The 25,183-nt window shown below is 40.8% G+C and overlaps 1 protein-coding gene across 2 annotated transcripts; it reads right to left on the minus strand.

Moving 5' to 3' along the window:
• Positions 1–305: 305 nt before the first annotated feature.
• On the minus strand, positions 306–22,660 carry ICOSLG (inducible T cell costimulator ligand). 2 transcript variants are annotated; one of them, XM_060770245.2, is made up of 7 exons: positions 22,525–22,660; positions 18,506–18,549; positions 13,904–14,254; positions 9,300–9,572; positions 7,631–7,792; positions 5,511–5,546; positions 306–4,658 (listed from the first exon to the last, which is right to left on the minus strand). In XM_060770245.2, the coding sequence occupies exons 1-7, from the start codon at positions 22,536–22,538 to the stop codon at positions 4,633–4,635; spliced, it is 906 nt and encodes a 301-aa protein (XP_060626228.2). In that variant the 5' UTR covers positions 22,539–22,660; the 3' UTR covers positions 306–4,632. The 2 variants fall into 2 exon arrangements, with proteins under 2 accessions (XP_060626228.2, XP_060626229.2); XM_060770246.2 differs by lacking the exon at positions 7,631–7,792.
• Between the last annotated feature and the right edge of the window lie 2,523 nt (positions 22,661–25,183).

A 25,183-nucleotide genomic window follows, 5' to 3' on the forward strand; every position in this document is an offset into this window, starting at 1 on the left:
TATATACCATATCTTAGATTAAGGGAATGCTGTGGACATTGCATATCTTGATTTCAGTAAGGCCTCTGATAAGGTTCCTCATTGGATTGTCACAAAGAAGCTTTTAAAGTGAACACATCTATATGAGACACTTTCCATTTTTGCAAAATGATAAGATGCACCTTTGTATGCAGATCACAGCACATTTTAAAAAAATATACAAAACTAGGGAGCCATTTATTGAAAAATGCAATTTAAAAAACATATGACAAAATTATTTACATACTAGAGCAAGAACTAGTTAAGTAATACAAATGTAGCTTGGAAGACACTATAATGAAAAGAAAGGAGTTTTCAAAATAAACATTCACCTCATTTTTAAAGGCGTTTACCAAAGCCAAACGGTTTTCTAAATGTGTACCATCTAAGTAAGTAAAGTATTTGATTAATGCATGGCTTTCAGCTTATCTACAATGCAGTATAGCACTGTTTAAATGGAAGATTCAGGCATGTTTACTTAGGAAACAATATTATAGCAATATTATCAAGAATGGTCTGTTGAATCCCTAACAAAATTACTGCAGGACTTCTGACTTGATCAAAGTTGCAATTACAATTAGCTCTAGAAACAAAGGGGAGAAAACCATTCAGTTGATATCCAGTTTTCATTCCCTGAACCCAAATACGATACAAATCAAAACTCAATTATATTTTAGTGTACACATCTTTTTAAAAATCATGTAATTTTTTTAGTTAAACAATGAACACAGAAATGCATCATCTATGGCTAAGTGGACAGTATGATTTGTAAATGAATGAGATGACATTGGTTTTGGGGAAATAGTTACCAAAATCCATATGTTGAATTAAAGTACATAGCAAAGAGCATATATGAAGAGACATGTACATGAAGATGCATAGAAATGTTCATACAGTCTTGTAATGCAAGAATAAGATGAAACAAACTTATGGTTGGAAAAAAGAAACTGAGTGAAATCTAAAACAACATTTTCTCCTCTCTAACTTAAAGTGTTTCTCTTCAGGCTATGCTCATTATTTATAGAATAAGTTATCACAGAAACCAGAAAAAATATACAACTTAACAAAAGTTTGGGCTTAGTATGGCAAAAGTATAATTATTTGGGTGGTAAAAAGTTATCTTGAGAACATCTAATGCTATGGTTATACTTGAAAAGTGCAAAATGAACCAATTTGTGGTGAAAAAGTAGATGTTGTCAATATAGTAGGTTAAGGTTAACACTGGAGTGATCCATCCAATAAAACTCAAATTGATACATATATTACAATTCCCTGAGCTCTAGACACCTTGCTTGTCATCTGGCCTCCCTTGATTCAGAGTTAGCACACCAACCATGAAACATCATTCACAGTGTCCATTGATACAACTTTGGGAACTTTTGTCGTAGATTGATCCGCTATGCAGAGGGAAACATGATAAACTACTGACTGATCAAATGTTAGGAAGGATTAGTCTTTCAGGTATATATAATAACTTTCTTTATATCTCTACCTCTTGACTGTGCCATCTAGTTTCATATATGAATTTTCTGTATTTTCTATATTTACATTTTCATTCCCCTTAATTATCAGATGCATGTACTTTTCTATTTACGCACTGTTCTCAAATCTTATGGTTGAATTTGCATCCTTATATAGTTTGGTAGTAAAGTTCAGATTCAGTTTCAGATCCTGATCTTCTCTTGTTATCACAACTAGCTCAGTGGCACAATCTCAAAAGACTAAAATAACATTTACTGTGAGTTTAAGTTAACAACTCACAAAAACACTGGTTCAAATCTAGAGCCTGGCATTGATCCCAATGTGTACAATGTTCACATGTGCAAAGTAGTTGTTGGCAGTTGTCTACACATCTAAAATATGTTGTGTTCTGGACCTGAAAATATCTACCACATTATTGACTGCGCTCTGACACCACGAAATCCGACATGTGAGTGTGGAGAAGAGCAAACCACTGACCACCTGCTGCAATGCAACCTGAGCCCGGCTACATGCACAATGGAGGACCTTCTTGCGGCAATACCCGAGGCACTCCAAGTGGCCAGATATTGGTCAAAGGACATTTAATCAACTACCAAGCTTGCAAACTTTGTGTTTTTTTATCTGTTTGTTTGTTTTGTTCAGTTAGAAATGTAATACAATGGTGTGGTTGCCCCTGACACGATAAATAAATATTGGCACAAACACAGAGATGATGTTTGACAATTCTTTAATCTACTACCTGAAAGTTTCCATCTTTGAAACCTTGCTTAGCTCAAAATGCAAGCTTTTGGCTTGTTTGGCTGTTGCAGCCAAGACTATAGATGTAAGCCAATGGGTACTGTTCCTGAAGAGTGTTAGGAAAGTATTCAGTCATGTTCCAACTTTCTAAGAGATTTTCTAAAATAACTCTTCCTCTCAAAGTTAAAATTTGGCTGTGCCCCCTGTTACTGAGATTTTTTTAAAATGTCAGGAGCGACTTGAGAAACTGCAAGTCACACTTGGTATAAGAGAATTGGCCATCTGCAAGGACATTGCCCAGGGGATGCCCAGATGTTTTGATGTTTTACCATCGTTATGGGAGGTTTCTCTCATGTCCCCGCATGGGGAGCTGGAGCTGACAGAAAGTGCTCATGCGTGCTCTCTCCAGATTCGAACCTCCGACCTGTCAGTCTTTAGTCTTGTCGGCACAAGGGTTTAACCCACCAGGGTTACTGAGTGAAACATTTGAGAAGATGCTTGATTGATGCATTTCCTGTTCCTGGCAGGCGCAGCACACACATAAATGAATGTGACATGGTTAAAGTGGCACATGTTCAATTTCAGATTGTGATGAGGCTACTGAAGTCATAGGATCAATTGCTTAAAACATTTCAGTTCTAGCAATGCCTAGCACATGGCACTGTGTTTTCAACTGATGATTAGGCCTGTTTGGCTGCTGGAGTTGTCCAAGTATGCACCGCCTCACTTTTCATTTAACTATGTATATATGTATATAGTCTTCTCTCAATAAGCATTAAACCTAACTCTGGGCGTCATGCTGGGGGCTACTTTCTTCTAAGAATCACTCATATTCTACACTAACATTGGAATGTTGGGCTGGAACATTGTCTCTTTCTTTGACCACCACACATTAGAACTTAAGAATCACACTGTTGGATAAGATCAAAAGGGTCATCTCATACAGCATTGTTCGGTCAGCTCTCTATATCAATACATAGGTTCTGCACCCACAGATTCAACCAATCATGGCTTGCATATATTTAAAAAAATCCCCCAAACAAACTAATTTAGCACTATGCTGATGTTCAGGCATACCCTGTTGTAGCTTTGCACCATTTTACAGATACTCAGACTCCCTCTGTCACTTGTTTGAGTTGTTCACCATTTTATATAAGGGATGCCATTTTACTTTGTTGTTAGCTACCATCAAGTCAATAACGTCACAAATAAGAGATCTCCATGTCACTCCATTGTCATCAGACTGTAGACAAGGCTATGGCTTCCTTCGCTGCATCTTTCCACCTGGAATTTCTCTTGTCCGATTGTTGTTCACCTTACTACTTTGTCATGTTTTTTTTTGTTATGGCCAAAGTATAATTGCCTCAGTGTAGTCATTTTGACTTGCACAAGAACTCATTTATTTAACTTTTTAGGTATTCATAGAACTTTTCTCCAGCATCACATCTCAAATGAGTTGATTTTCTTTTTAATAGTTTTTTTCACTGTCCAGCTTTTGCAGCTATTCCTGGAAATGGGATATGGCACCATTTCACGACACCATTGTATATAGTGAAACTTCAGGTTCAATGGATTTCAATATCCAAGGGGGAACCTAGAATCAAACTTCAGCATATAATCAGGGCTTAATGTAGTTCCCACAGCAGCCAACAAGGCACGATTTGCAAATTCACAAATGAGGCCTGAATGCCTTCCTGCACACTGGTTATCCAGGAGTAGGTGTTTTCTCATATACTTTCTGAACCTGGAAACATCCAATAATTCAATTAACATCAGTTTTTTTTTTGTCGTGTCAGGAGTGACTTGAGAAACTGCAAGTCGCTTGTGGTGTGAGAGAATTGGCTGTCTGCAAGGACGTTGCCCAGAGGACATTGCCTGGATGTTTTTGATGTGTAACCATCCTTGTGGGAGGCTTCTTTCATATCACCGCATGGGGAGCTGGAGCTGATAAAGGGAGCTCATCTGCGCTCTCTCCAGATTTGAACCTGCAACCTGTCAGTCTTCAGTCCTGCCAGCACAGGGGTTTAACCCCCTGTGCCACAGGGGGCTCCTATTAGCATCAGTTCACCATCCTGATTAACTTCCACACAGCTGTACTTAGGTTCTGTACCAAGTGACACAATTTTAAGTAACTTAAACATATGTTCTAGGTTTTCTGAAACAGAAGTCTTGGGGTGTCCAAAAAAGTAGATCCTTTCCAGAAGGCTAACTTTACAGTCTAGTCTGTAAAGCTATACACAAGGTAGAATTGTGCCTTCCACCAGTAGAATTGTGGGTAGATAGTCCTCCTGGCAGTGCAAAAGACCAAAGTATGAGCACAGGCCCATATTTGAAGGAATGCTTCACAGTAATGTTGCTATGTCATTTAGCTTTCTCTCCAGCAGTTCAGCACCTCTAGATGTTTTCTAGTTCAACAGCACCTTTAAAAATAAAAATAAGTCTCTGTTACATATTAAAAAGAGAGGCTACGTAATACTAGGAAGTGTGATGTGGAACCAAGCATTCAGCCCAACATAGGAATATTGAAAGTGAAAGTTGAAAGTGCAATGTTTGACAATTGACAATGGTTGTGTCATTGTGTGATATGTGATGTTATTTTATGTGCTGTGTTTAATAATGTTTAATGTTTTATCAGGGAAGGATCAATTTTGACCTGTTTTTTATCAATGGCATTGAATTGTTGCCAACACTGTGGACCGCCCTGAGTTCCCTTCAGAGTTGAGAAGGGCAATATACAAATACCACAAATAAATAAATAATAGATGTCTGAACAGGGGGATGCTTCACCACAAAGTGAAAGGACTGAGAACCCACTCTTCCTGAAACCATGAACCGCCAGTAATTAATTACTGTTATTAACTGCCTTCAAACTGCATTCAAATTATGCTAATCCTATAACGGAAACTTGAGTCCTGTTGCTAGCAGAATAACAATTATCTAAATACTTGAATTTCCCAATAGAAGTTATGATGGCAAAATTTAACAGCAATTAAGCCTGGTGACAGGATTCACTGCAAATACCCTCCTTAAAACAGAAATGATAGGGTCACATATATGATTCCAGTCTCCATAATATGTAAATACTCATCCCATCCATCCCACCCTAATAGTGATTTAATCCAGGAAAATCTCATAAAGCCCCCATTATTATTGCAAAGGGTTCCCCGGTGGGGTAAAAACAGTTTTTATCTTTAAGATTAGAATAAAATTTCAGTCTTTTTTGACACTTATACATTCATAAAATATATTATTATTGATAGTTTGCTACTTACCATTGCAGTGCTCTGCTTCTTCATTTTTACACACACCTGTTAAATGAACAAATCGTAATATGTTTTTAAAGATTCATTACACAATGTTATCTACTGCAAAGGGAAGGAGAACACTGCTATCTGTGTTTAAGAAGACACTTGGGAATTCTAATACAAGCAGTCTCCAAGGCACAAACATCTGATTTACAAAGGGCTCATAGTTGCAAATGGGATGAGACAACAGGAAGTGAGAGAAATCTACCTCTAGGAAAGGGAATTCACTCCTGAAAAAGTTATCATGGGGAAAATGTGTCTCCACTGAAGTTTTCTCTCAAATCCTTGTTTCTGCAGCAAGCCAAATTCTTTCAAAATCCAGTTGTCACAGGGACAGTAAGTGATGTGAAATCTTCTGAACAGGGACACAGACAGCAAAACACACACCACAGGAGTGTTAACCCTTCCCTATGCCATGTAAAGCTAATATACATACTTTTAAAGCACCTGTTCTGACTTACAAACAAATTCAACTTAAGAACAAACCTACAGAGCCTATCGTGTTCGTAATTTGGGGATTGCCTGTAATTTATTTCATAGCCACACCTATAATTTGGATAGGAAAATAAAATGAGAGTATGTCCAATTAAATTATTTAAATTTGGAATTAAAGAGAGACTGTGAATCTCTGGGAATATTTGATTTATTATGCTAAACTTGAAACAGCTGAACAAGCTTGCTTTTGCAAATACCTGATGTGAAATCAAACGTTTATCAAGAAAGCCCAGTCTTGTATATTGACCAATCAAGTCTTAATAGAATACAAAGGGAATCCCACTGAGGAATTCAAATTTTGATCAGGCTCCTATCTATGGGAGGAGGAAGTTTTCCAAGACATTCTGCCACAAGTCTGCATAGGGCTTTGTTGGTGAAAATCAGCAATGTGAATAGGGCTTAGAAACAAACTGAAAAGTGGTACATTTAGTACAAGATCAGTGATATGTGGCCTCTACAGTGTACACCAGAAAATAGTTTAGTTTGCCGCATTTCCCATTCACCAAATGCTTTTCAAGGGCAGCCCCACATAGAACATATTATAGTAGAGTTTTAATTGAGGCATACCTTGTCAATTAACTAACTGGGAGGCGATTTGGGATTATCAGCATAATGGATATCTGGATAGACTCCCCTAACAGCTTAATGTAGATGTTCAAGACCATAAGGAACAATAGTGAGCTTCACAAAACCCTGCTGCTTAATGGCCAGCTGTAAGAATGAACAACAATGCCTCCAACTGCATTTCCTCCTGCAAACTTTCAAACTAAATGGAATTCAACCACAAAAACCAGTGCTCAGAAACCCTCATCTTGACAAAACATCCCAAAACATCCTCTGGCACTTAAAAGTCCCACAGGATCCACAAAGACATACTTTCCAATCCAGTTCCCAGCACAGGTCATCCACTTGTGACTGCCAGGTCTTGAACTAGATCTTTGGAAGGCTCTCTGAATGTTAGATGTCCCAATGCAGGCATTCTCAAACTGCAGCCTTCCAGTTGTTTGGACTCCAACTCCCAGAAGCCCTACCCAGCTTGTCAAATGGTCAGGAATTCTGGGAGCTGGGAGGCCCAAACAGCTGGAGGGCTGCAGTTTGAGGATGCCTGCTACAGAGCAAGCCAGGATGGCACGAGTTAGCAAATGACAACATAACTAGCATACTGAGAAAATCTGTATGTTGAAATCTCTTTGTACTTCACAGTTTTCAATATAGAGGATGCAACAACAAATCCAAAGCAGCAAAGGTGCATAACCAGATGTTTTATTTCACCTGCAGAGATTGCTGCATACAAACCCGGTGGCATTTTGGAACGTAGAGCTACTTCAGCCCTGATGCAGGTGGTAGAGATTTCAAATATACAGTGCAACAAATCATGTTTAAGGGCAAGCAGGGGAAGGGGTTCCCTTTTGAAATGCAGTTATCAAAAGGGCAGACATACGGCAGACATGATCCAGGCAATGATTATACAGATTCACTCTTAAGACAAACTATTTGAACTGCACTTAGCTAAACAGTTGTACAGGCTAACTGTTTTGGCATTTTGGGCATTACCACACTTGTAAGTTTGCTAAAATATATCACTTACTTACCAGCATATGCTTTTTGATGAGAACGCCTCCTTTTATTCCAGCAGAAGGTGAACATAATAATAGCAATCACTATTACAGCAATTATTACAACACCACTGGCCACAGGACCAGGGCTGCGATCAATTATAGAACTGTTTCGAGGGCTCTCTTTGCCAAATATAACTATAGCAAGGAGGGAAACAACACATTAAGTTGCACCAAGGGCCACAGAAAATACAAACAGCATTGAATGCTTGAATATTCTTTTTGTTAAACAAGATGTTGTTAAGAATCACATTTTAGCATAAAGGACTGTTGCACCTGACTGTGTATGTTACACAAATGGACAGAAACACTCATGACAATTTGCAATTTGCAATATTTTAGTCTAAAATCATGTTAAATCCAACATTCTCATTTTTGCCAAAAAGTGGAAGCTTGTGTCTTGGCAGATCAGGGGCCACAAAACTAAATAGGTCAAATACATTCGCTATCTTGGCATTTGCTACAGACATAGGCAGTTGGGTGTTATAATGGCAAGTGTGTTATAAAATGTCATACCTTCCAAACAACTCTGATGCATTATTTTGTGAGACTGTTGCAAATTTTATTCTTGAGATTAGTAACTCTTAAATATGCTTTCCTTTTTTATCTGTGGCTTCCTCTTGTTGTATATCCCTGTGTTGTGATTTGTTGGTGGATACCAATGAAGACTGTGTTAGTGTTAAGTCTAAAATTAGCACCAACCCAATTTTGAGTTGAGTTTTTGAAACCCAGACATGATACAACAAAGCTGAGATGGAGCCAAGACCTAACTGATTCCTTACTAGCATTTTAAACCCTGAAACTGCATTTCACAATTGAAATGGGACTTCATGATTAAATTCCAGTTTAGAAATGATAAAGAAAGTGTTTAGAGGTTTAAGGGTTTGGGACTATATTATTTATATTAAAAGTGGAGCAGCTCTAGTTAGTACTTATTATTATGTTTATTTATATCCAGCTTATTCTTTCCACAAGGAGACTTGGATGGGGGACCCCAATGAATACCAGAGGAAAGAATTAGCAAAACCACTTCTGTGTATTCCTTGCTGTAGGCTGCATAAATAAACAGGCAACTTGAAGGCACACACAAACACACACATAAACATCGATTATATTGCACACATATACACAAACACAGAGTATACATGTAAAGGCCAGTATCCTGTGGACCAGCATACTTAGATGTAAGTTGTGTTAAGCATCTGGAGTGATTTTTTTGGTAATGTGACACAGTAGTCCTATTCAGATAACAGCATTTTAAATGGAGTTGTGTATGTCAGACTGTTGTGCATGTGGTAGATGACTGCAGCACAAGGAGAAGCATGGAAATTCACAATGCCTCTATGTATTACCTCTGTGCATCACAATTGCGCAATGCACATTAACCACTGATCCACAAACATTGTGTTGATTTGGTATTCAGTAACATAAGGTAGAGATTTACAATATGCTGAAGTGGTACAGGATCTTGGCCACACTGTGTGTGTGTGTGTGTGTGTGTGTGTGTGTATATGTGTGTGTATGTAGGTATGTGTATGTGTATATATATATATATATAATCATGCATTCTTGATGTATTTGTTTTTCACAACAATAGCTGACACAGATACAAGCTGATACAATTCAAATGTGTACATCAACTTACAGGTTGTAGTTATATTCTGATGCAGCAGTGGATTTTCAATTTGACATCCTAACTTTGTATCAGAGGTTGCTTTAATCCTTAAAGTGCTGGAGATACTGAAAGTCCCATTAGAGTTTCTAGTAGCATTCAATTCAGTTGCATTCAAAGGGTTGTTGTCAGTTTGATTTATCCACATAAGATTTGCCTGAGGATATCCATGGCTAGAATGGCAAACAAGTATCATTTCTTCACCAGGTTGCCCAGTAATGTTTATAACTGGCTTACTGTAGTGTGCTGGGGAAGAAAAATAAATCAAGAGCAATGTGTATATATTTCAATTGCATTTCCAATTGGTAAAAGAGTGGAGAAAATGTAGCTCAAAACAAAGTAATATAACAACTACAAAATAAAGTGATGTTAAAAGTAAAGGTTTTCCCTCAACATTAAGTCTAGTCGAATCCAATTCTGGGGGGTGGTGCTCATCTCCATTTCTAAGCCAAAGAGCCAGTGTTGTCCTTAGACTCCTCCAAGGTCATGTGGTCAGCATGACCGCATGGAATGCCGTTACCTTCCTGCCAAAATGGTACCTATTGATCTAATCACATTTGCATGTTTTCAAACTGCTAGGTTGGCAGAAGTTAGGGCTAACGACAGGAGGTAACACCTCTTCACGGATTCAAACAGCGGTCAGCAAGTTCCGCAACTCAATGGTTTAACCCACTGCACCCCTGTGGCCCCTGCATAAAGTGACGTTACAATGCACCAAATTAGGCCCATGGTTGTGCTCCAAGGTCCTCTTCCTAGACTATGCCAAAATATGCAGCAGGAGTAGGGCCCTGTTTCCACACAAGTATCTTATACTATCAGTTTGTTCCTTTACATACATGAAGGAAGCAACATTCTCTCTCCCCCCCCCCCCCCAATTTCTTTTATTTTTTACATTAACATAAGAAGCTGCCTTGAGCATTGCTCCATCTAGGTTAGTTTTGTCCACTCTGGCCATAGTTCACCGGGATCTCAGACAGAGGTCTATCCCATCATCTCCTACATGATCTCAACAGCTGGCCATTATAAAAATGGCAAATCCAGCAATGTTTGATGGCAGACTCTAGAACTGAATGTTCATTTGCCCACTTCCATCTTGCAGCTTCCCCAAAATGTACGTGAAAGGCTGGGGTTCTATGTTTTCGATTTCAGGAAAGACAATGAGCTCAATAAAGCAAGTCTCTATAGTTCATGCTTCCAGAACTTGCTGGCCGAATCTGTGGATAGGGTGAGCTCCTGTCGTTAGCCCCAGCTTCTGCCAATCTAGCAGTTTGAAAACATGCAAATGTACCACTCCAGCAGGAAGGTAACGATGCTCCATACAGTCATGCTGGCCACATGACTGCAGGTTAAACTGCTGAACTTCCTCGACCGAAAGGTTGGTGGTTCGAATCTGGGGAGAGGGGTGAGCTCTCACTGTTAGCCCCAGCTTCTGCCAACCTAGCAGTTCAAAAACACGCAAATAGGTACAGCTTCTGCTGGAAGGTAACAGCACTCCATGCAGTCAAGCTGGCCAAATGACCTTGGAGGTGACTACGGACAATGCTGGCTCTTTAGCTTAGAAATGGAGATGAGGACCACTGCCCTGAGTCGGACTCAACTAGACTAAATGTCAAGTGAAATCTTTAACTTTACTTTTATTGTCCTCAGCTGTTGTTTTCCCATTTCATCTAAATTTCATAAACCCAAGGATTTCTGGCAGTTTTGGAATATGGTTTGTCAATGCAACATATCAAGATTATAATCTATCAATCTAATTCAGTTCCTCTCATAGATAAAGCTACATATCTAATTGTAGACCCAATAAAGAAATTGCTGAATACAAGTCAACACTTCAGTAAATACCACTGATTCAATGGATTTATGCTAAGAGTGCCTGGTGAACATGCCATGGCTTGGAAAAAGGATGGCATATTGCTTTAAAGCAAGCTGCATGCTTCTTATACCTCCCAGAAGTGTGTGGAAAGCACACACTACCTGAAATCCTATTAGGGATATAGACATGTAATAAGAAATTCAATGTGCAGATAAATGTAAATTTAATATGATGGGTGGGAATGAATGGAAGAATGGAAGGATGTATGGATGGAATTGATAGTTTTGAAGACACCAGTATAATATTAAGGCCTGCAATGACTAACTACTTGCTTGTTGGACTGTAATTAAAATTTGCTAATAAAAACTGAAGAGTAAACTCTGATAAGAACTGGGACAGTGATAATAGAAATGTTTAAAATGTTAAGAAGGAAGTCAACATAAGATCAACACCAATCAAGAAGAATCAACATCTGGCCAGGAAACTGAGATAAGAGTCGGGATAGAAGACGTCTATCATTAATTTACAACTTTGGGACTGCATCAGCAGAATAATTTTATAAAAGACTCAATCTAATAATTCTCAAACTGTGACAGATCTGAGGAGTCTGGTTCACCTGCCATGCTCTGCTCCACGGGAAGGAGAGAGATGGTGTATTCGGAGAGTGGCGCAGATATGCTATGGGAAAGCATGATTCTGGACACTTTGGGGCTTCTTTCTCAACGGAAGAGGAAGAAGTGCGCTTTTGGAGTCTTAGATTTTGTGCAGGGAATCAGGTTCTGCTGCATGGAAAACAGAGATCTGGTCCTTGGCATTGTGCTTAGGGAAAGATTGCATTTTGGCATTTTGAAATTTTGGCATTATGGAAGTTTTGGAACTATGCATTGGCAGGCTGCAGGAAATCAGGGTCTAGCCTAACAGGTGCTTCTCCAAGGAGGGAGAAAATGATATGGTAATACTGGTAATATTTAAATGCATGTGGATGAATGCATGTACATATGTGTGAATGCTGAGTAAAAATGTAATTCTCCTTTGTTTGTTTGTAATTGTAATTGTAAATCCAATGTAGTTACATAGAATCTGTATGTCTGTATGTCTAAATGTTTTTCTGTAATCTGATGTATCCACTCACACTAGAAATTGCAATAAAAAGAACCTGTGCTTTAAAGTTATTGAAAAGTTATTCATGACAGACACTTATGATGTCATCACTGATGAGATTACCAGGGCTCCCGCAGGGGATCTCAGTGCTGATGAGTAATCTCAGTAATTTCATATCTGGCCATAAGTAGATAGCCAGATGCTTCAGTGATCCTATAATAGTCCTGGCCTATTCTAATCTCAGCCATATGCCATCGCCCCCCTCATTTTTGTAGTTAACCTGTTTTGAAAAAAAATGCCATATATTTCTATATAAAACAGTAGTTCTCAATCTTTCTAATGCCACAACCCCTTAATACAGTTTCTTATGTTGTGGTGACCTCCTAAACATAAAATTATTTGATAATTCATATTTCATAACTGTAATTTTGCTACTGTAATAAATCAATATCCCCAAATTTGAACACTAGCGGGGTTGGAGGAGATTGATTTTGTCATTTGGGAGTTGTGGTTGCTGGGATTTAGAGTTCGCCTACAAAGAGCATTCTGAACTTCACAACGACGCAATTGAACCAAACTTGGCACCAGAACTTCCATGACTAACAGAAAATACTGGAAGGGTTCAGTGGGCATTGACCTTGAGTTTTTTAGTTGTAGTTCACCTACATCCAGAGGGCACTGTGGACTCAAACAATGATGGATCTGGACCAAACTTGGAGCGAATACTCAATATGCCCAAATGTGAACACTGGTGGAGTTTGGGGAAAATAGACCTTGACATTTGGGAATTGTAGTTGCTGGGATTTATAGTTCACCTACAATCAAAGAGCATTTTGGACCCCACCAACGTTAGAATTGGGTCAAACATCCCTCACAGAACCCTCATGACCAACAGACAACACTATGTTTTTTGATGGTCTTTGGTGACCCCTCTGACACCCCCTTGTGCCTCCCCAGGGGTCCCGACAACCAGGTTGAGAAATACTGATATAAAAGCTAAAATATGTATGCACGTACCTATGTATGTATCTATGTATGTATGTATGTATGTATGTATTTATTTATTTTCCAGAATGGTCCCCATATAATCAGAGCCTCGTCATGGCCAGCAACAATAGATCTGGATCAAGCTTGGCATACATATCCATCATGACCATCTTAAAGTGATGGCAAAGTTTTGGGGAATCGATAGAAGATGATGCGAGTTGTTGTCCACTCACATCCAGAGAGCCATTTGTATTTCCAATGGGGCCATTCGTAAAATGTAATCCCAAATAAAATATAGCATTACAAAATATCTAACCTAGGCATCACCAGTACCTAAGCTTGTGTATGTGTGTATATATTCAACAGCAGCCATTAGGAAAGCAACAAATGCACCAATGGGAGTGGTGTGGGAGTGGGAATGTACATGTCATAAACCCTAAATATAAATATAGCCCTGCAGTAAGGGAAGTTACTATAGCGTATCATTTGAAGCCCTGTTGCTCCCTGGTTCTCTAGGGGATGTCTGTGAAATTCAGAAACAAAAAATACTTTTGAACTTCCTTCTGCCATTTTATCATTCTGCTGAACCAAAATTGTTTTTTCTTTTCTTCCTAAGAGGATGTCCACTTGAATCTCTGGCTTGTTAATCAGAAATAACTGCTTAGGAGCACCTTACCTGCCACTTTGAGGGTTACAATGGATTTATTATAGGGCAAAAACATTCCTGATTCGTTTTTCAGTACTACACATTTATATGTTTTGTCATCATCAGGATGGATGTTTGACAGTCTCAGGGAAAAGTTGCCCTTCTTCAGCTGCTCACTGAATAGAGTCCTGTTTTGGAATTCGTTGCACTGGCTGGACTTCAAATCTTCACCAGGAGAATAGATATCTATGGGGCAAAACCTGTCTTCTTTTTCTTGCCATATTATTCTAAATTTATTCAGGATGAATGGTTCTTTTCCATAATAAAAGCATTCCATTTCAGCAGTACCTCCAATTATGCCAATAACGATGGGTACATTTGCTATAAAAACAAATAAGGTAAACAAAATGTCAATAATACATTGCAGCCTACAATCCAGTTTTCCAGTGGCTACATATCGTTTTATTTCAAATTGGGGTTAATTCTGTAAGGTAATGCCTTTTTAGCATATTCATTACACCAAGGAGTCCGGGATAAAAACTGCAAATTCCATTTCTTGCAAAGTCAGAAGTCCAACTCAGGATATTCACTACAAACAGGGAGAATTTCCTCAAGCAAAAAAATATTTTAAATTATATCTACAGAGATTCAGGGCAGGTAGGAATGGTGACATGAACACCGTAAGACGTGAAATGTAATATGTTGCAAGAATATGGATTTAAATTGATTTCCAGGAACCAAAACTAATTTTGGTATTTATTCATAATCCCAAGGTGATGGGAATATGGAACCTGATCCTGTGTTTTCTCAAGGGAATGGCTCTTGTTGATGTGTATTATATGGTATTTTTAGAGTGATAGGCCCCTTCCGCACAGCTGTATAAAATCCACATTGATCTGGATTATATGGCAGTGTGGATTATATGGCAGTATTGTGAATTATCTGCCTGGATATTCTGAGTTCTATGGCTGTGTGGAAGGGCCCACAGAGAGCCTTTATTTTATCACAATCTAGTGTCACTAAGGCCCTTCTACACTGCCATATCACCCAGATTATCAAAGCAGATAATCTACATTATCTGCTTTGAACTGGATTATATGAGGCCCCTTCCATGCAGTTATATAAAAATCACATTGAACAGGAGTATATGGCAATGTGGACTCGGATAACCCAGTTCAAATCAGATATTGTGGATTATCTGCCTTGATATTCTGGATGATATGGCTGCATGGAAGGTCCATGGAAGGTACACTGCCATATAATCCAATTCAAACCAGATAATCTGGATTTTATATGGCAGTGTAAAAGGGGGGTTTAAGAGTGTGCCCAAGTAAAATATGAGTAGAAGCTATATTGGTGGTTTTTCAATTAAAAGAATTAAGTAAGGTCACTTCACAAAGTGAACACCCACAGTGGTTTCATTTCATGTACCCTACATAACACTCTTCTCCATGTGAATTTGGCCTCTTCTACACTGCCACATAAAATCCAGGTTATCTGCTTTGAACTGGTTTAAATGGCAGTGTAGGAGGGGCTTTTGATGACTGAAACCATGCCAAGCTTTAAAGGTCTTTTGAAAACTGAGATACAATCAAAAGAGGGTGGTCTAGATAAAAAGGATTAGCTCCTGGCCTCTAAGGCCCTTTCCACACTGCGAGATACCACAGCAGAAAATCCACATTATCTGCTTTGAACTGGATTATCTTAGTCTACACCACCATATAATCCAGTTCAGGGAAGATTGTGTGGATTTTATATAGCTGTGTAGAAGGGGCCTAGGTATGTATGTATGCAGCGCTCGGATGCAACTGCAAGAGGGAAGCATATATATATAGAAAGGATTAGTTCCTGGCCTGATGGCGTGGACAACCTATGGAAACCTATGCTGAAATATATCAGTTGCAAAAGTGCTGCTAGATCTCTCATTTGCCATTTTCCTTGTGCTGAACAGATATACAGGACTATCTTCTTGAAAATTTATTTACACCTTTTCCAAGTGATAAATTATTGTATTTATTGTGGGGGTGGATTTTAATGATTTATCATTTTTAAAGTTTTTAGATTTTTGGTGCTATTTTAATCTAGACCAGTTGAACTTTGTTTCTCCAGAAGTTGCACATTTTAGCTCCCAGAATTCCCAATTGTTATCCAAACTAGCCGGGGCTTCTGAGAGTTGAATTCCTAAACTCCTGGAGGAGCAAAGATTGAGAACAACTGATTTAGACAGAGTGTCTGCCGACAATACTTTTCTCATAATAGGTCACTGAAATGAAACCATCATATTACTCGCATACAAACATTATGTGTTCATATTTTTTTAAATATCAGGGGAAGAGATCAGACCAGAATCAGTTTCTATGCTTTTCTCCTTAAAAGAGCCTCCTTCTACAAGGCCAGATAGTCCAGGTTATCAAAGCAGAAAATCCACATTATCTGATTTTAATGGGATTATTTTAGGCTCCTTCCACACTGCCATATAAAATCCAGATTATCTGATTTGAGCTGGATTATCTGGCAGTGTAGACCCATATAATCCAGTTCAAAGCAGACAATGTGGATTATCTACTTTGATAATCTGGATTACATGGCAGTGTAGACAGGGCTTTAAGGCCCTTCCACACAGCCATATGACCCAGAATATTAAGGCAGATAATCCACAATATCTGCTTTCAATTGGATTATCTGAGTCCACACTGCCAGATAATCCAATTCAATGTGGATTTTTTACAGCTGTGTGGAAGTAGCCATAGTCTACACTGCAATACAATTCAGTTCAAATCAGACAATGTGGATTGTATACAGCTCTGTTGAAGGGGTTGTAGAAGGTTCTCCTGAACACAGTACAAAAGACTGCAAACAATCAGAATCATTGTGCCTATGTGCACAATACAAAAGACTGCAGGGGTTTCTCCTGATTATTAGTCCCAACTAGAATAGATCTAATGAGTCAGTAGACTGTTAGTTTACATTTCCGTGGGTCAATTTTAGTTGGGCCTAACGATTAATTTTCTGGCATGGAAATTCCTCCAGTGTGATAATCTGAAAGAACCCTTAAGGAGGAAGGGTCCCTTGAGAATTCTTTAAGATTGAGACTTCTTTCAGATTATGACATTGGAGGTGGTGTGCCAAACTGAAAGTGTAGATGAGTTCAGATTAAAAATGCCATTTATTTTGTGGATTAGTTTTCATGCCAGAAAACTAATTGCTCATCCAAAAATTAATTGTTAGTCCCACTGAAATGTACATAGGTTTTTACTTACTAACAGTCTACTGACTCATTGGGTTTATGAGAATTTATTTGGGAGTAATAATCAGGAGAAACCCCTGTAATATTTTGTACTGCGCACATATACACCATGATTCTGATTGTTTGCTGTTTGGACCAGTATCATTGTGTTCTGTGATTACTGAAAGAGGGCCCCATATAAACAGCTCAACTGTTCCTGACAGATTAGCCTTTGGCCCCTCATACACTGCCATATAAAATCCAGATGATCTGCTTTGATAATCTGAGTTATATGGCAGTGTAGAAGGGGCCTTAGAGTACCTCATCCCTCAAGGGCAGAGTTAACAACTGTTGCCACTGTATCTTCTATGTCACAGGAAGAAAGTGGACAAGTATGACTTTACTCAACATGAAAATTCATGTATTTATGTATTTATGTATTTATTTATTTATTTACGCTATTTCTACCCTGCCCATATCAGCCCGAAGGCGACTCAGGGCGGCGTACAAGTCGGCACAACTCGATGCCACATATAAAAATTGCATACATTAATAAAAGTAGAAAAAACATCAGAATACATTTAAAAACCATAAAAAAATAAACAATAAAAATTTAAAACTATGTCTTCATGTTCAATCCTTATCCGTTCCATCATCTTAGCTGTTCCTAGATCATTTTTCGACTCAAGTTTGTCTGATTATGCTGAGGTTCTGAATGCTTGCTCGAAGAGTCAAGTTTTCACTTTTTTCGAAAGGTCAGGAGGGAGGGGGCCGATCTAATATCCCTAGGCAGGGAGTTCCACAGCCGAGGAGCCACCACAGAGAAGGCCCTGTCCTTGTCCTCACCAGACGTGCTTGTGAAGCAGGCGGGATCGAGAGCAGGGTCTCCTCCGATGATCTCAAGTTCCTGGTGGGTTCATAGGGAGAGATGCATTTGGATAGATAAGCTGGGCCGGAACTGTTTAGGCCTTTATAGGCTAAAGCCAGAACTTTGAATTGTGCCCAGTAGCAAACTGGCAACCAATGAAGCTGATGCAACAGCGGAGTTGTATGCTCACTGAGCGCCTCTCCCGTTAGCAACCTGGCTGCCGCACACGCTGGGCCATTTGTATCTTCAACCAACTCCCTGCTGTGTCCATTTTAAAGACAATGGCCCATTTTAGGTGGAACGAAAATAACAGTAACCATAAAAATGCTGGGCTTTTTTTCCCAGGGTATAGTTAAAGGCACAAAGAATATAGCTGCCATGTAAACTGTCTATATAATTTTGAAATTGTTTTGTTTGCATTTTTACAGTCCACCCTGAATATCAGGAAAAAAGATTGGCAGCTTGATCTTCCCCGTTGTTACGACTGTATCTAAAAGTATCTATTACATTATGTTAACAATACTGAACTGTAACTTACCAGCAACTCTCTGAAACCAAAGAAAGAGGGCCATGAATCCAAGGCTAAAGCAAGATAAAAACAGATGGTGAGGCAAGATCTTCATAAACAGTCAATAAATGTGTGTGAAGAATGAATAAACACATAGTTGGAGAACTACCAGATAGTAGTAGAAAACAAAACAAAACAAAGCACAAACATGCTGTTCTTTGAAAATCATATAGTGATTTTCCCAGACGTCTTTTCTCTCTATCTTTCTTCACCTCCACATTTCCAATACTTGTAGTTTCTCCAGGTTTCAGTTTTAAGGCAACTGACCAGTTTCTCTCCATTTCTTTATCTATCCTGTTACACTAAAACTCTTTTGCTCTCTTGTCCTCTACTCTCATCCCATTTAGTCCTTTCTTATTCCCTCTTCTCTGCTCTTATCCTTCAGACCCTTTCTTTCAGCTCCTGTTTCAGCTCCCTTAACCCCCTACACCACTTCCCTATAGTAAGTCACGATGAGATTTTAATCTTGGCCAAATCAATACTCCCCCCAACCCTCCAAAAACCTTTGTTCTTTGCACAATCAAACATTTAATACCATCAGCTCAGTCCATCAGCACCAGAGACTTCACAAACATAAGCACAACACAGCACACATTGTTATTATTAAGATTTTTCTGTCCGATTGAGCCTAATTTTCTATAGTACTGGAGCAATACTAAAGCATTCAGAAACAATTCTAACTTATGGTGACCAAATCATGGGTTTTCCAGGGACTGAGAGTGTGTGATTTGCCCAATGTCCCCCAATGGGTTTCCATGGATGAGTAAGAATTGGACCTTGGTCTCCAGAGTTGTAATCCAATGCCCAAAGCATGATACCATGCAAACTCTATACTTTGTGATATACGAAGCAAACACAGAGCATTATATTTCATTATAGCAGTGGTTCTCAACCTGGGGTCCCCAGATGTTTTTGTCCTTCAACTCCCAGAAATCCTAACAGCTGGTAAACTGGCTGTGATTTCTGGGAGTTGTAGGCCAAAAACATCTGGGGACCCCAGGTTGAGAACCGCTGCATTATAGAGAATACAAAGAAGATAATATGAAAGTGATTTTGTTCAATGATAAGCCTGCTTTTTTTAAAATTGCACTTTCCACAAACTTTTCTTTTCAAAGAGGTCTACAAGAATAGTGCATTTCTTGTCATGTCCCTGTTTAAAAGCCTAAAGACTTTTTTCAGACTATAGGTTGAGCATTCCTTATGTGGAACTCTGAAATTTGAAATATTTTTTTTTCACATGGGTAGCAGAAATAATTGCAGCTCTGTTTTCTGATGGGAGCAGCCCCTGGTGGTGGAGTGGGTTAAACCACTGAACCTGCAGATTGAAAGGTTGCAGATTCGAATCTGGGGAGCGGGGTGAGCTCCTGCTGTTAGCCCCAGCTTCTGCCAATCTAGCAGTTTGAAAACATGCCAATGTGAGTAGATTAATTGGTACCACTCTGGTGGGAAAGTAACAGCAGTCCATGCAGTCATGCTGGCCACATGACCTTGGAGGCCCTATATCCCAGGATCTGATCCCAGGTTTTCTGCTTTAAACTGGATTATATGAGTTTGCACTGCCAGATAATCTGGGATAAACAGAAAATTCAATATCACCTCTCAACAAAGGATTCCTCCAGGCAGTAAGAAGTCACAACTTGAAACTGCAAGGCCATGCAATACAAATCAAGGTGTGCAATTCACACCTACCTCCAACAGACGAGAGTTCTTTCTCCCACCCCGGACATTCCCCAGATATATAAAATCCATTTTCCTAGTTTCCAATAGACCTCACAACCTCTGAGGATGCCTGCCATAGATGCAGGCAAAATGTCAGGAGAGAATGCTTCTGGAACATGGCCATACAGCCCGAAAAACTTACAACAACCCAACCTGGTATCAGATCCTGGGATATAGGGCCTGTCTGGAAGAGCCCCCAGTTCAAAGCAGATAATCTGGATGATATGTCAGTGTAGATCTAGCTTTTGTCCTTCATATCAATGAATTCAGTATCCTTCGATTCAACCACATAATCAAGGAGTTGGAAGAGACCTCAGGGGCCATCCAGTCCAACCCCATTCCATCAAAAAGCAAAAAAAAAAATGCGTTCAAAGCACCTCCAACAGATGGCCATCCAGCCTCTGTTTAAAATCATCCAAAGAAGGAACCTCCATCACACTCCGGGGAAGAGAGTTCCCCTGCTGAACAGCTCTCACCTTTAGGAAGTTCTTCCTAATGTTCAGGTGGAATTTCCTTTCCTGTAGTTTGAAGCCATTGTTCAGTGTCTTAGTCTCCAAGGCAGAAGAAAACGAGCTTGCTCCCTTCTCCCTATGACTTCCTCTTACATATTTATACATGGCTATCATGTCTCCTCTCAGCCTTCACCTCTGCCGGCTAAATATGTCTAGTTCTTTAAGCTGCTCCTCATATGGCTTGTTCTCCAGACCGTGATCATTTTAGTCGCTCTCCTAATCATTTTAGACTTCCCCTCACAAGTTTACACATCTATGGCTTGAAAATATTCCCTGCATACTCCCCCAGGAAAAATCCCAAAAGCAAACCTTAATTTTCCTGTTTTATCTAAGGGACACTATTGTATATAATGGGACTTGAGAGAAGGAGGCTCCACCAGGCTCCCAGGCAGCATATTCCACTATTGAACAGCTCTCACCACCAGGATAACTAGCATATAGTGAACACCAAGCATAAACTAGCTGCACGAAATAACATTCTGCAAAAACTTACTGGCAGCACATAGGGTGCAGACCCAACATTAATAAGAACATCAGCCCTGGCCTTGTCTTACTCAACTGCCGAGTATGCCTGCCCTGTTTGGCATAGGTCTGCCCATGAAAAGCAGGTGAATGTAGCATTGAACGAAACATGCAGAATAATCACAGGCTGTCTTAAACCTACACCTGTTGATAAACTCTAAAAGCTAGCTGGCATTGCTCCCCCCCCCCCCCCGATGTGTGATGGGAAGTTGCTGCTAAATGTGAGAGAAACAAGGTTGAACACTGTGAACATCCACTACATGGCTACCAGTAGACTCAAATCAAGGAAAAGCATTATGAGAACTACCACTCCTCTTGGCATCCCTCCAGCAACAGCAAGGGTATCCCTCTGGGCAGCTAAAGTAGGAAATCCCAACTGGATGCCCCCCCCCCCCGCCCCCGGTGAGGGTCTTCCTCCAGGGGCAAACCAAGAATGGGCAACTTGGAAGTCCCTGAACAGACTCGGAAGTGGAGTGGGCAGATCAAAAGACAACCTGGCAAAATGGCACTACTTAAAAGAATCCCAAACCTTGTGTGACTGTGGAGCAGAACAGACAACTCCACATCTGTATGTTTGTCCACTGTGCCCTGCCTCATGTACAGAGGAGGAATTGTTGGAGGCTACAGACAATACAGTTGCTGTTGCCCGTTTTTGGTCAAAAGATATTTAGCCACCTGCGCGCTTTCAATTTTTATCAGTTTTATACTAATTTATGCAATGCTTTTGATACGAAATAAATTACCACCAGGAGGTTTAGATGGGATCTTTCCTTCCTGTATTTTGTATCCTAGTCTCCGGGCAGTAGGAAACAAGCTTGTCCCTTCCTCAATACGGAAGTGAAGGGGACACCTACAGATTGGTCCTTAAGGAGATAGATCAGGCATGGGCAAACTTGGGCTTTCCTTCCAGGTGTTTTGGACTTCCCACAATTCCTAACAGCGAATTGTGGGAGTTGAAGTCCAAACACCTGGAGGGAAGACCCAAGTTTGCCCGTGCCTAGTTTAAAACTTTCGTGATTCCAAACTTTTCCAGACTTGGAAAGTTGCCGCCCGAAAGCTGGCCCGGAAACGGCCCGAAAGCCGCAGGAGGAAAGGTGCTTTCTGGACATTCTCAGGTGCCAGCCTGCGAGGTAGCATAAATCGGTCTGCGCGCCAGGCAGGCAGGCAGGCAGGCAGGAAGGAAGGAGACCACCTGGCGGCCAGGTAGAGCCTTCCCAAGCGGGGTCCCCTGCTCACCTTTGGCGGGCCATCCCGGCCTCGGACACATCGGAGAGCCTGCGAGGGAGTCGCGTGCTGCCCTCCTGCGCCGCGCGACTCCTTGGTTCTTCCCCGCGCGCCCCCGTCCTTTCCCCAGGCAGGCCACAGCCCGCGATGTGGGCGCGTCTTCTTCTTTCGTGTGACGTCACGGCTCGCCTCGGCCGCGCGCCCGCCAATCCCCTCGCTGCGCGCGCGCGCCTTGCTGACTGAGTAGCCCACGCTTCTTTCAGTTCCAAGGGACTCACATAACATGGGTGTGACATTTGTGTTGAGGAACCAACTCTTTGTGTGGGTAGACAATCGGAGAAGACAGCTTCAAGCGGGCTGCTTTTGGGGCATCGCGGAGAATGCCTTCCAATTTATCAACCTCCAGTATATCTGTCTCTAGCTTCTCGCTGTTTTTTTTCTTTTCGTGTCAGTAGTGATTTGAGAAACTGCAAGTTGGTTCTGGTGTGAGAGAATTGGTCGTCTGCAAGGACGTTGCCTAGGGGACGCCCAGGTGTTTTGATGTTTTACCATCCTTGTGGGAGGATTCTCTCATGTCACAGAGTTGGACGAGACCTCGTGGGCTATCCAGTCCAAAAAGCTGGAAAATTGCATTCAAAGCACCCCCAACAGATGGCCACCCAGCCTCTGTTTAAAAGCTTCCAAAAAAGGAGCCTCCACCACACTCCGGGGCAGAGAGTTCCACTGCTGAACAGCTCACACAGTCAGGAAGTTCTTCCTCATGTTCAGGTGGAATCTCCTTTCTTGTAATTTGAAGCCATTGTTCCATATCCTAGTCTCCACATCCTCCCTGTGACTTCCCCTCACATATGTATACATGGCTATCATGTCTCTTCTCAGCCTTCTCTTCTTCAGGCTAAACATGCCCAGCTCTTTCAGCCACACCTCATAGGGCTTGTTCTCCAGACCCTTGATCCTTTTAGTCGCCCTCCTCTGGATATATTCCAGCTTGTCAATATTTCTCTTGAATTGTGGTGCCCAGAATTGGACACAATATTCCAGGTGTGGTCTAACCAAGGCAGAATACAGGGGTAGCAAAACTTCCCTGGATCTAGACACTATGCTCCTATTGATGCAGGCCAAAATCTCATTGGCTTTTTTTGCAACCACATCACATTGTTGGCTCATGTTCACCTTCCTGTCCACAAGGACTCCAAGATCTTTTTCACACATACTGCTCTCGAGCCAGGCGTCCCCCATTCTGTATCTTTGCATTTCGTTTTTCCTGCCAAAGTGGAGTATCTTGCATTTGTCACTGTTGAACTTCATTTTGTTAGTTTTGGCCCATCTCTCTAATCTGTCAAGATCGTTTTGAATCCTGCTCCTGTCCTCTGGAGTATTGGCTATCCCTCCCAATTTGGTGTCGTCTGCAAACTTGATGATCCTGCCTTCTAACCCTTCATCTAAGTCACTAATAAAGATGTTGAACAGGACCGGGCTCAGGACGGAACCCTACGGCACTCCACTTGTCACTTCCAGGATGAAGAGGAAGCACTGGTGAGTACCCTCTGGGTTCGTCCATTTAACCAATTACAGATCCACCTCACCGTAGTTTTACCTAGCCCACACAGGACTAGTTTGTTTGCTAGACGGTCATGAGGGACCTTGTCGAAAGCCTTACTGAAATCCAGATATGGTACATCCACAGCATTCCCTGCATCTACCCAGGTTGTCCCTGCATGGGGAGCTGGAGCTGACAGAGGGAGCTCATCCGCGCTCTCCACAGATTCGAACCTCTGACTTGTTGGTCTGCCAGCACAAGCTTTTAACCCATTGTGCCACCGGGGATTCCGCCTTTCTCTGTGACATGTAGTAATTTTGTATCAAGGTAAAAGGTAAACAAGAAGTCTAGTCATGTCCAACTCTGGGCGTGTTGCTCATCTCCATTTCTAAGGCAAAGAGCCCACATTGTCTGTAGATCCCTCCAAGGTCATGTGGCCAGCATGACTGCATGGAGCGCTGTTACCTTCCCACAGTACCTATTGATCTATTCATAATTGCATGTTTTGGAACTGCTCAGCTGGCAGAAGCTGGGTCTAACAGCGGGAGCTCACCCTGCTCCCTGCATTTGAACCACCGACTTTTTGGTCAGCAAGTTCAGCAGCTCAGCAGTTTAACCCGCTGCATCACCAGGGGAAGAAAAACAAATATAATGAATTGACAGCAGTAAGTGCGAAAAAGATCTTGGAGTCCTTATGGACAACAAGTTAAATATGAGCCAACAATGTCATGTGGCTGCAAAAAAGGCCAATAGGATTCTGGCCTGCATAAATAAATAAATGTCATAAATAAATAAATAGGAGTATAGTGTCGTTAGGGCTTCTGGGTGTTGGAGGCCCTAACAGCTGGAGGGCCACAGTTTGAGAACGCCTGAGCTAAGAAAACAGCAAAGACATATATTTCAGGAAATAAACGACCCATTAAAAACAGACAAAACATTAAACAGAGGAGGCTGGAGAAGGTTTCTATTGCAACAGGAGTGTGGTGGAGGCTCCTCCTTTAGAGGATTTTAAACAGAGGCTGGATGACCATCTGTCAGGTGCTTTGAATGCAATTTTCCTGCTTCTTGGCAGGGGGTTGGACTGGATGGCCCATGAGGTCTCTTCCAACTCTATGATTCAATGAATCTCCT

The sequence above is a fragment of the Anolis sagrei genome, chromosome 3 (assembly GCF_037176765.1).
Source record: "Anolis sagrei isolate rAnoSag1 chromosome 3, rAnoSag1.mat, whole genome shotgun sequence".
In the NCBI taxonomy this organism is placed as follows: domain Eukaryota; kingdom Metazoa; phylum Chordata; class Lepidosauria; order Squamata; family Dactyloidae; genus Anolis; species Anolis sagrei.